At 29.6% G+C, this 11,555-nt stretch overlaps 1 protein-coding gene across 1 annotated transcript in view; it reads right to left on the reverse strand.

The window, feature by feature from the left end:
• akt1 (v-akt murine thymoma viral oncogene homolog 1) overlaps positions 1–11,555 on the reverse strand; it is a 59,684-nt gene that overhangs the window by 4,441 nt on the left and 43,688 nt on the right. Inside the window, exons 11-12 of the mRNA XM_016506319.1 lie at positions 3,859–4,073; positions 382–469 (exon numbers count right to left, since the gene is read on the reverse strand). Of these exons, the coding sequence (XP_016361805.1) occupies positions 382–469; positions 3,859–4,073 (303 nt within the window). The remainder of the gene's footprint in view (positions 1–381; positions 470–3,858; positions 4,074–11,555) is intronic.

Below are 11,555 nucleotides of genomic sequence, written 5' to 3' on the forward strand. Positions count from 1 at the left end.
TCTTTAAAGTTGTCCAAATGAAGTTCTTAGCAATGCATATTGCTAATCAAAAATTAAGTTTTGATATATTTACGGTAGGAAATTTACAAAATATCTTCATGGAACATAATCCTTACTTAATATCCTAATGATTTTTGATCATTTTGACCCATACAATGTATTGTTGGCTATTGCTACAAATATACCCCAGCGACTTAAGACTGCTTTTGTGCTCCAGGGTCACAAATGAGAAATATAGTCTGAAATCCATTCATTAAAGAGTCATTAAACAATCAATTAGTTTTGCAATTCCTTCTCGTGCCACTAGTAGTCTCAGGAGGTTGAGTTAGCTGTGATCTCTCTGATAAATGATTGTGTGTGTGTTCAGTGTAGAGCTTTTACCTTCTTCTCGTAAACGTCTTGCCACACAATTCCAGTGAAGAATTTGTGCTGCATGATTTCTTTGGCATCATCCGGGCCGCCGCCTAACCTAAAACACACAAAACACACACCGTCTCCATTACATCACAAACACTGAGAGCGTGCTCAATATCATGCTAAATATGAGTGCATGTCTGTCATACTCAGTATTTTTGTTTTGTTTTCCAGTACAAATATCTATAAACATTCTTAAACTGATTTATTTGAGATGCAAAATGACAAGATATTAAGTCTAAAATGTATCAAAATGAAGTGAGTTTATGCTTAAAACAAGAACAAATGTCTGCCAATGGGGTCAGAAAAATAAACTAATTTTCTCATTAAGTTTTCGTTCCTATTAAAACACTTTTTACTTGCTTTAAGCTTAAATTCACTTAATATTGGTAAATTTTTTGGAAAACAAGATTTCAGAATATTTAGATAAAAACATTCCAAAATCTAAGAAGTAATGAAATCTTTTTTGTTTACTATAATAGTTATTAATATTTTGAATTAGTTTTCATTTTAGTTTTAGTTGATGTTTTAGTGTCATTTTTATTCTTTTTTAATTATTTTAATTTTTTATTAGTTTATTTTGAGTAGGTTTTCTATTTTTTTATTACATTTTTATTTTAGTTATTTTAGTACTTCAACTTGAACAAAAATGAGAAATGTTGCCTTGTTACTGTAACAAACTAAAATAAAATAAGTTTAAGAGGTTTTATATTTTATTTTATTTCAGTTAACATTCATTTTACTTAAAGTAACAAAGTTTACGTCAAGTTTTAGAAAAAGAAAATCCTCTCACGCAACATCAATATACATTAGATATTAAGTCTTTTCTGAAAAATGTACCAAAATGATACGAGTTTATGCATAAAACGAGAACAAATATGTGACCCTGGAGCACAAAAGCAATATTTGTAGCAATAGCCAACAATACATTGTATGGGTCAAAATTATACATTTTTCTTTTATGCCAAAAATCATTAGGATATTAAGTAAAGATCATGTTCCATGAAGATATTTTGTAAATTTCCTACCGTAAATATATCAAAACTTAGATAGTGTTTGCATGACTTCCAAAGACAGGAAAACAAATAGAGAATTTTATAGAGATTACAAACACCCTCACTGCAGCTCTAACAGGTTTTTGTCATTTGTTCCAAAAGTGAATTAATACAAAGTGTTGTGTAATAAATGTAAATACAGTTCTAAAAAATGTATATATATATATATATATATATATATATATAAACTTTGCAGGATTTATGATGCTGATGGCAACACTTTGTTGCCAAAAATTAATGGGTTTGTTTAATTTTCATTTGCCTTCATCTGATCACAAAAAAAAAAAACACACAGAATTTCTATAGTTGTAAAAAAAAATTGAATAAATTAATTACTTTTATGAATTCAATTAATTAGACATGCTTTTTGTTTAGTAAAATTCAATTAAACCATTAAAATTGATAAAAATTAAAATGGAAAACAGAATTTGGTAAAAATAAAACAGAATTTGGACATAAAATAAAATAAAATGTATTTCAAATTTAGTTAAACTTTTAACAAACTGTTGTTAAATTGTTCAAAATTAAAATTTAAACAAAGTAAAATTATTTAAACAAATGAAAGAAAAATTAAAACAATAAAAAAATCGAATTTGAAAATAAATAAATAAAATATAAAACATAAAAAACTAAATATAAAACATAAAAAAATATTACAGTGGGCCTTAAAAATGACATTTTTGTTAAAACGTTTAATAAACTGTTGTTTAATTGTTCGTGATTATAATTTATTAGACATGGTTTTTTTTACAATTAAAACAGAAAAATCCAGTCCAGAAAAATTTAAACGGAAGAAAAACGGTAAAAGTTTTAATTTGTTAACATTAGTTAATGTATTAACTAACATGAACAAACCATGAACAATACATTTATTACAGTATTTATTCATCTTTGTTAACGTTAGTTAACTAATGTTAACTAATGAAACCTTATTGTAAAGTGTTATAAAAAAAAAAACAGGAATTTGGGGAAAAAATAAAACAGATTTCATATAGGGCTCTAAAATATTTTTGTTAAACTTTTACTACATTTTTTAAACAAATTTTTTTTTTTACATTGTTCATGAATGTATCAAAATGAAGTGAGTTTATGCTTAAAACAAGAACAAATGTCTGCCAATGGGGTCAGAAAAATAAACTAATTTTCTCATTAAGTTTTCGTTCCTATTAAAACACTTTTTACTTGCTTTAAGCTTAAATTCACTTAATATTGGTAAATTTTTTGGAAAACAAGATTTCAGAATATTTAGATAAAAACATTCCAAAATCTAAGAAGTAATGAAATCTTTTTTGTTTACTATAATAGTTATTAATATTTTGAATTAGTTTTCATTTTAGTTTTAGTTGATGTTTTAGTGTCATTTTTATTCTTTTTTAATTATTTTAATTTTTTATTAGTTTATTTTGAGTAGGTTTTCTATTTTTTTATTACATTTTTATTTTAGTTATTTTAGTACTTCAACTTGAACAAAAATGAGAAATGTTGCCTTGTTACTGTAACAAACTAAAATAAAATAAGTTTAAGAGGTTTTATATTTTATTTTATTTCAGTTAACATTCATTTTACTTAAAGTAACAAAGTTTACGTCAAGTTTTAGAAAAAGAAAATCCTCTCACGCAACATCAATATACATTAGATATTAAGTCTTTTCTGAAAAATGTACCAAAATGATACGAGTTTATGCATAAAACGAGAACAAATATGTGACCCTGGAGCACAAAAGCAATATTTGTAGCAATAGCCAACAATACATTGTATGGGTCAAAATTATACATTTTTCTTTTATGCCAAAAATCATTAGGATATTAAGTAAAGATCATGTTCCATGAAGATATTTTGTAAATTTCCTACCGTAAATATATCAAAACTTAATTTTTGATTAGTAATATGAATTGCTAAGAACTTCATTTGAACAACTTTAAAGATGATTTTCTCAATATTTAGATTTTTTTACACCCTCAGATTCCAGATTTTCAAATAGTTGTATCTCGACCAAATATTGTCCGATCATAACAAACCATACATCAATGGAAAGCTTATTTATTCAGCTTTCAGATGATGTATAAATCTCAATTTTGAAAAATTGACCCTTATGACTGGTTTTGTGCTCCAGGGTCACATATATGCAAACGGATTCTGAAAAATAAACAGTTTTCTCTTAGAATTAAGTAGATTTTTCTGACTCCATTGATATTTGTTCTTGTTTTAAGCATAAACTCACTTCATTCTGATACATTTTTCAGAAAACAAGACTTACTATCTGTAATTTTGCTTGTATCTTGATTTAAGAATGTTGAGAATGTTGTACTGGAAATCAGCACAATAATGCAGTCTGAGAGCGTCATGCGTGGCAGTGCATGCTGGGATAGGGTGTCAGCAGTAGTGTGACCGTTGTTTGGGGTCTTTCTTGAGCAGGCCGGACAGCAGGGATTTGGCGTCGGGTGCGAGTGTTCGAGGGAAGCGGATGTCCTCCATCAGGATGAGCTCAAACAGACGCTCGTGATCCTGGTTATAGAACGGCAGACGGCCACACATCATCTCATACATCACCACTCCCAAACCCCACCAGTCCACCGCACGACCGTAGTCATTATCCTCCAGCACCTGCGCACACACACACACACACACAGACACACAGACACACAGACACACAGACAGGCACAGGCACAGGCACAGGCACAAAAATAAAATGTATTTCAAATTTAGTTAAACTTTTAACAAACTGTTGTTAAATTGTTCAAAATTAAAATTTAAACAAAGTAAAATTATTTAAACAAATGAAAGAAAAATTAAAACAATAAAAAAATCGAATTTGAAAATAAATAAATAAAATATAAAACATAAAAAACTAAATATAAAACATAAAAAAATATTACAGTGGGCCTTAAAAATGACATTTTTGTTAAAACGTTTAATAAACTGTTGTTTAATTGTTCGTGATTATAATTTATTAGACATGGTTTTTTTTACAATTAAAACAGAAAAATCCAGTCCAGAAAAATTTAAACGGAAGAAAAACGGTAAAAGTTTTAATTTGTTAACATTAGTTAATGTATTAACTAACATGAACAAACCATGAACAATACATTTATTACAGTATTTATTCATCTTTGTTAACGTTAGTTAACTAATGTTAACTAATGAAACCTTATTGTAAAGTGTTATAAAAAAAAAAACAGGAATTTGGGGAAAAAATAAAACAGATTTCATATAGGGCTCTAAAATATTTTTGTTAAACTTTTACTACATTTTTTAAACAAATTTTTTTTTTTACATTGTTCATGACTTCAGTTAATTAAATTACTCAATGTAATTTACTCATGTAACCATAAAAACAGAGTCCAGAAAAAAAAACATGAGAGAAAAAAAAAAATGGAATTTAGAAAAATTAAAATGGAAAAACGGAACTTGGGGAAAAATATATATATTATAGCGCTCTAAAAATTACATTTTTGTTAAACTTTTAATAAACTGTTGTTAAATTGTTCATGACTTCAGTTAATTAGACATGCTTTTTGATTGCTAAAATTTAATTTAACCATTAAAAATTAGTCCAGAAAAATAAAATAAATAAAGCAGATCGCAGGGCCGTGTTGATGGTGTTTGAAATGAAGGCGGGTGTGTTTGTGTGTGTCACGGGGAGAGAATGACTCAGTGGTAAGGTGACGCCGCGGAGCTGAGCGCTGTCTATTTCCAGAGCCGCGGTCATGTGACTCGACAGCTGGGCCTGCAGCTGAAGACCAGCACAGCTGTGAAACCCACGCCGCTCTTCAGCTGGAGCCAGTAAACTAACTCAACTCATAACCCAACATTACCCACACCAGCCTTATGCAGGTCTCCAGACGCTTTCTATCAGTCCGATGAGCAAAACCACAGACTTTGAGCTTCACAGAACTCAATCTTTTCATATTTTCCATTTTAATTGAAATGTGTTTTAGTTTTACTTTAAATGTCTATATAGCTTTTCAGTTTTAAACATTTTAGTACTTCAACTTAAACTTAAATGAAAATGAGGAATGTTGAATTGTTAACTGAAATAAAATACATTTAAATATTTATAATACATTTATTTAAAAAAAGTAATATAGTTTCATAGTTTTTTCCCATATGTTTGACTGACTGTATTTTATTATGATATAGAACGGCAGACGGCCACACATCATCTCATACATCACCACTCCCAAACCCCACCAGTCCACCGCACGACCGTAGTCATTATCCTCCAGCACCTGCGCACACAAGTTTTTAGTTTTTTTTCCTTCTAACAGTGGAAGAAACCACTCCTTTTAGTCCTAAAGATAATCGGAATTGTAAAAGGTTTGCCTTTATTTGTGTACATTCACAATAAAAACAAATCTTTTTGCTTTTGTAAAAAAAAAAGCCTAAAGAAAAATAGGATGCCGCTTTCTGTCATCTGTTTCCTTTCGCGCGGCACATAAATGAACCGAAACTCTGCATACTACTTGTTTTTCTTACATTTTCTTAATTTATAATTTAACTAAAATATGTTTCTCGTATAGGCCTATTCATTCGTTCATGTTCGGTTGTTTGCTGCTTTTTGCGCACGTAAAATTAATCCCCGGGAAACAAATGTTAGTATTTTTAACGGGTCACAGACACTTATCCTTTCTAATTTAATTCAATTCTAATTTAAAATAATCTTGTTGGTTAACGGTTAATAATCGGTTAACGAGCATCGGTTGTCGGTTAGGAAAAATAACCGAAATGAACATCACTAGCATGATTCTAGCATGATTAACATATTACTAGCATGGTGTTAGCATGATTAGCATGTTACTAGCATGGTGTTAGCATTTTGTAAGCATGATTAGCAAGTTACTAGCATGTTTCTAACATGATTAACATGTTACTAGCATTTGTTGTTAGCATGATTAGCATTTTACTAGCATGTTGTTAGCATGATTAGCAAGTTACTAACATGTTTCTAGCATGATTAGCATATTACTAGCATGTTGTTAGCATGATTAGCATGTTACTAGCATCGTGTTAACATGATTAGCATGTTGCTACCATGATTCTAGCATGATTAGCATATTACTACCATGATGCTATCATGTTTCTAGCATGTTTAACAAGTTGCTAGCATGTTTCTAACATGATTAGCAAGTTACTAGCATGTTGTTAGCATGATTCTAGCATGATTATCAAGTTACTAGCATTTTGTTACCATTATTACCGAGTTACTAGCATGTTGATAACATGATTAGCAAGTTACTAGCATGATTCTAGCATGATTAGCATGTAACTAGCATGATGCTAGCATGATTAACATGTTGCTAGCATGTTTCTAACATATTTAGCAAGTTTGCTAGCATTTTGTTAGCATGATTAGCAAGTTTACTAGCATGTTGCTAATGTAATTAAATGTATTTTTTTAAAGTAACTGCTTATTAGAAATGGTAATATATTAAAAGATTTTTAATAAAGTATTTTAAATATTAATAATTACATTCTTTAATTCCAGAAGTTGCAAGAACTGAATTTTATAGACACAAGTTTATTATTATAATTTTTTATAATTTATAAATTTTTTTACTAAGCGATTTCTCAATGTGTATTCAATATAGAAATTTAAACGACTTTTTAATATTTTATTAATTTCTATGACACTTAAAGGTCAAGAAATCACACTTTTAAAATTCCTTCATTTAGCATATTATTTTAGTATCACTGATATACTATTATAGTTTTTGTTAATATTCTTATTTATTTTTATATATTCAGTTTTCACTTTAATTTTAAAGTTTTAGTAATTTTGTTGTGTGTTCTTGTCATTTTTTTAAATTGTCCAAATAGTTTTTAATGATGTTTTTTTTAGACTTAAGTTAAACTAAACAAAAATGAGAAATGTTGCCTTGACAACTTGGTGAATTAAAATAAGTTTAAGTTTTGTTAATGTTTATTTTATTTCAAGTAACACTTTTTTGTTATAGTTTTATAGTTTTAGTCTAGTAATTACAATAAAAGCCTGGCAGGAACCCTGTTTTTTAAATAAAAGTTGTTGAGGTACCAAATTAATATAAGAAATATGATGTCATTTTACATCTTGATTTTTAGCTGTAAACCAAGCATATTTAGTTTTATTTTGAATCATGTTATGCTGCTCTATAGTGAACATATAAAGCCATCATTACAGCATCAGTAACACACAGAAGTGCAGTCTGGTTAATTAAGTGCATTCCAGAGCTGCAGACGCACAACAAGCTCATTGTTTACAGCGGAACAACCTGTAACGCGGCCCGGGCCCCACTCCAGAGGGGCCACCCGTCGCCATGGCAACACCCGCCCCCCCATCTCTCGACCCGGGCCCTGTTGTCATGTCAACATGAGGACTGAACTGAAGTTGCCGAGAATAAGTGAGAGAGAGAGAGAGAAAGAGAGGGACAGGTGACTGCTCTTTTGCATGCATCATTTTTAAGCGTGTATAAATATAATTATTTTATGTATAAATATATTTTTATCTTATTTAGTCTTATTGTTATTTTAAATAATACTAATATTATTAATAATAACAAAAATTATACGAATAATTAATAGAAATAAAATTATCACATTAAATGTTTTATTTATATTTTTTAAATATATTTTTTGTTACAGATTTATTTATTTTTATATTTTTAAGTCTTATTGTTATTTTAAATAATACTGATATCATTTTCTTACTTTTATCTTCTTTTATATTTATGTGTCCTTTGCTGCTTTTGCATGCATTATTTTTCAGATTGTATAAATGTAATTAGTTTTATGTATAAATATTATTTCATATGTATTTTTATTTGTATATTATTTTAGTTTTATTGTTATTTAAAATAATAATAATAATAATAATAATAATAACAAATATAAAAAATAATAATAATATAAACTAATAATATAAACATCAAATTAAATGTTTAATTTTTAATGCTTAATTAAAAAAAATAATTTAAATATATTTATTTGTTTTTATTTTTAGGTCTTATTGCTGTTTTTAATAATACTAATATTATTTATTTATTTACATTTAATGTCTTTTAGATTTATTTGTCCTATGATGAGTTTGTGGATCTCCAAACATCACTAAAGCATTATAACAGCAGCTCATGCGACTTCTGAAGGCATTTGATGGTTTATGTGAGGAACAGACATGAAAATGTTTCTCATACGCATGACTTCAGAAAACTAATATAGCACACAAGTCATATGAACTGCTGTTATGATGCCTTCATGCTCTTTATTTAGTCATTTTGGGAGCTTTTACAGAGGAGATACTGCTAAACATCTTTGGTGTTGAACATAAAAAAAATAAAGCTTTAAATGATGACAGAATTAGTCATTTTGGGCAATTTATCACGAACCATGTCACTGTTTAAGTGAACATTCATGGAAATGTTCAGGTTATATTTCACCAAATCCAAATGGAAGCAAGTAAACAAACAAACAAATAAATAAAAATAAATTTAAAACATCAAGAATTATATTATAGAAAATACTGTTTATTTTCAGGACATTTAAGTGTTGTTTTGTATTGTGGCATTATTTTTCAGCCTGTACAAAAAAAATGTTTATTATTAAATTTTTTTTAAATAATTCTTAAAATATATTTTTGAGTTTTATTGTATTTTATTAAAAACACAAATAATGATAATGTTAATAATAATAATAATAATAATAACAACAACAATATATATATATATATATATATTTTTTTATATATATTTATATATATGTTAAAATAAAATATTTAAAAAAAAACGTTTTTAATGAATAAAACTCAAATGAAAACATTTTAGGAACTGAGGAACTTTTAAAAACTAAAAGATTAAATATAATTTTGAATCTACTTTCAATTAACTTCATTAGATTACAGTTGTGGTAAGACAAATCACACGGGACACGCCAAATGTCTGTGAAAGCCATAAATATCCCAATATTTTCAAGATTCTTAAACTTTTTTTGTCAGCTGAATCCCAACGAGGGACAATATTTACTTTAAGTTGATATTTTAATAATTTAACAACACATTTTAACATTTAGCATCAATTTAAATTATGAATTATTTGAATTATTATTATTAAATTATCATGAAATTGTATTTGTTTACTTGCATGTCATGTGAGAAATAAACAGAAACTGGAGAATTGTGAACATGCCAATGTGTTGTTGAATTATTAAAATATTTAATACAACTAAATATTAATTGTATAATATTAACTTAATATTAACCTACTGAATTACCTTGGGGGTTCTTCAAATATATTCGTAATATTTAACAACAATTTAAATGATTAATTATGTAAATTGTTATGTCATTATCTCACAAACCTGCAGTTCCACTTTATAGGAACAGAATATTAAAATCTAATCTGATTCCAGACAATGTAAAAGACATCAGTATCGGGGAGTAACATGTCAAAAATCATTTTCAATAAATGTCTAATTTTTACGTAAACATGAGATCTTAGATAAATTTCAGTCCGGTTTTAGGGAAGGTCATAGTACAGAGTCTGCACTCTTGAGAGTTGTTAATGATCTTAATTTTCTCAGAGATGCAGGTAATGCTGCAGCTCTGATTTTATTACACTTGAGTGCGGCCTTTGATACAATAGATCTAGTGATTCTTATCAATCTGTTATCTCATTTGGTTGGAATAAGTGGGATGGTTTTAACGTGGTTTAAGTCTTATCTTACTGATAGAGCTGAAGTATGGTAACTGTTTCAACAACTGTGCCTGTCACTTGTGGGGTTCCTCAGGGCTCTGTTATTGGCCCCATCTTATTTTCTTCGTATATGTTGCCTCTGGGTTCGATTTAAAAAAAAATGTGGCATGTCTTACCATTTGTATGCCGATGACACACAGATTTATCTCCCTTTGAAATCAGTAGAGCATTGCAGTTCTAATTTACCTTTGGCATGTCTGGAGGAGGTTAAGAGCTGGATGTCTCATAATTTGGTTCAGTTAAACCAAAGCAAAACTGAGATTATGTTTTTTGGCCCTGCCAGAGGATGCTTAGACATTGCCACATATTTAGGCACACGGTCAGACTATTGCCATGACCAAGTAAAAAATCTAGGTGTTGTGTTTGATCCAAAGCTGAAATTTGAAAAGCAGATTAATGACGTGGCTAAGAGTTGCATTTTGCAGATTAGGTCTATTGCTCGATTAAAGCCTATACTGTCGAGAAATTATTTAGAGAAGGTTATTAATGCCTTCGTTCTGTCTCGCCTTGACTATTGCAATGTTTTGTATGTGGGGTCCTGTCAGACCACTATATCACGTTTGCAATTAGTGCAGAATGCGGTGGCTCGGCTGCTGGTGGGTGCTAAGAAAAGTCATCATATATCTTCTATTTTGGCTTCTCTTAAGTGGCTACCAGGATAAAATATTAAATTCTGCTATATGTTTTTAAAGCAGTGCATGGAATGGCTCCTGCTGATGTGTCAGAGCTGATTGCTCTTCACAAAGCACCTTGGTTTTTAAGATCAAGTAATAAGTCATTACTCGTTTAAATTTTGTGAACTTAGGGAGATCACGTCGTTAAATGTTTTTAAAGCGTGTGTTAAAGTTACTTTCTTTATTTAGCCTTTGAGAGGTTGGGCTAGTATTCCATGTATTACTAGGTTGTGTGTTTTTTACGTTTTTTATGCTGCTTGTACAGCACTTGCAGGTGCAGTTGTAAAGTGCTCTATGAATGAAGTTAATGAATGAATGTATGAATAAAACTAGCTACTACATACTAACCCTAAACCCTTAAACTAAATCTTTTTTGCGTTTATTTCACAATAAAACACACACACACACAGAGTCCCCAGCAGAGGGCAGAGTTTAGGCCGGTTCACAGGGTGTTCGGGCCCCGTGGTCCCCTGATATCATGTGTTGTTGTGGGCAGCTGTGGGGTCAGCTGGAGCGCTGGTGACCCTTCTGCTTCACTGGGACAGAAGCTCACGTTTCCCACAGCTCTGCCAAAACCTGTCCCACAGAACCCAACACACCGGGCTAAAAACAACGCCGACGCAACTGTGTCAACACAACCAGCCCTTCACCCAAACACACACACACACTACACTCACACACACACACCCACA

The sequence above is a fragment of the Sinocyclocheilus anshuiensis genome, unplaced genomic scaffold, assembly GCF_001515605.1.
Source record: "Sinocyclocheilus anshuiensis isolate Anshui unplaced genomic scaffold, SAMN03320099.WGS_v1.1 scaffold1415, whole genome shotgun sequence".
NCBI lineage: Eukaryota > Metazoa > Chordata > Actinopteri > Cypriniformes > Cyprinidae > Sinocyclocheilus > Sinocyclocheilus anshuiensis.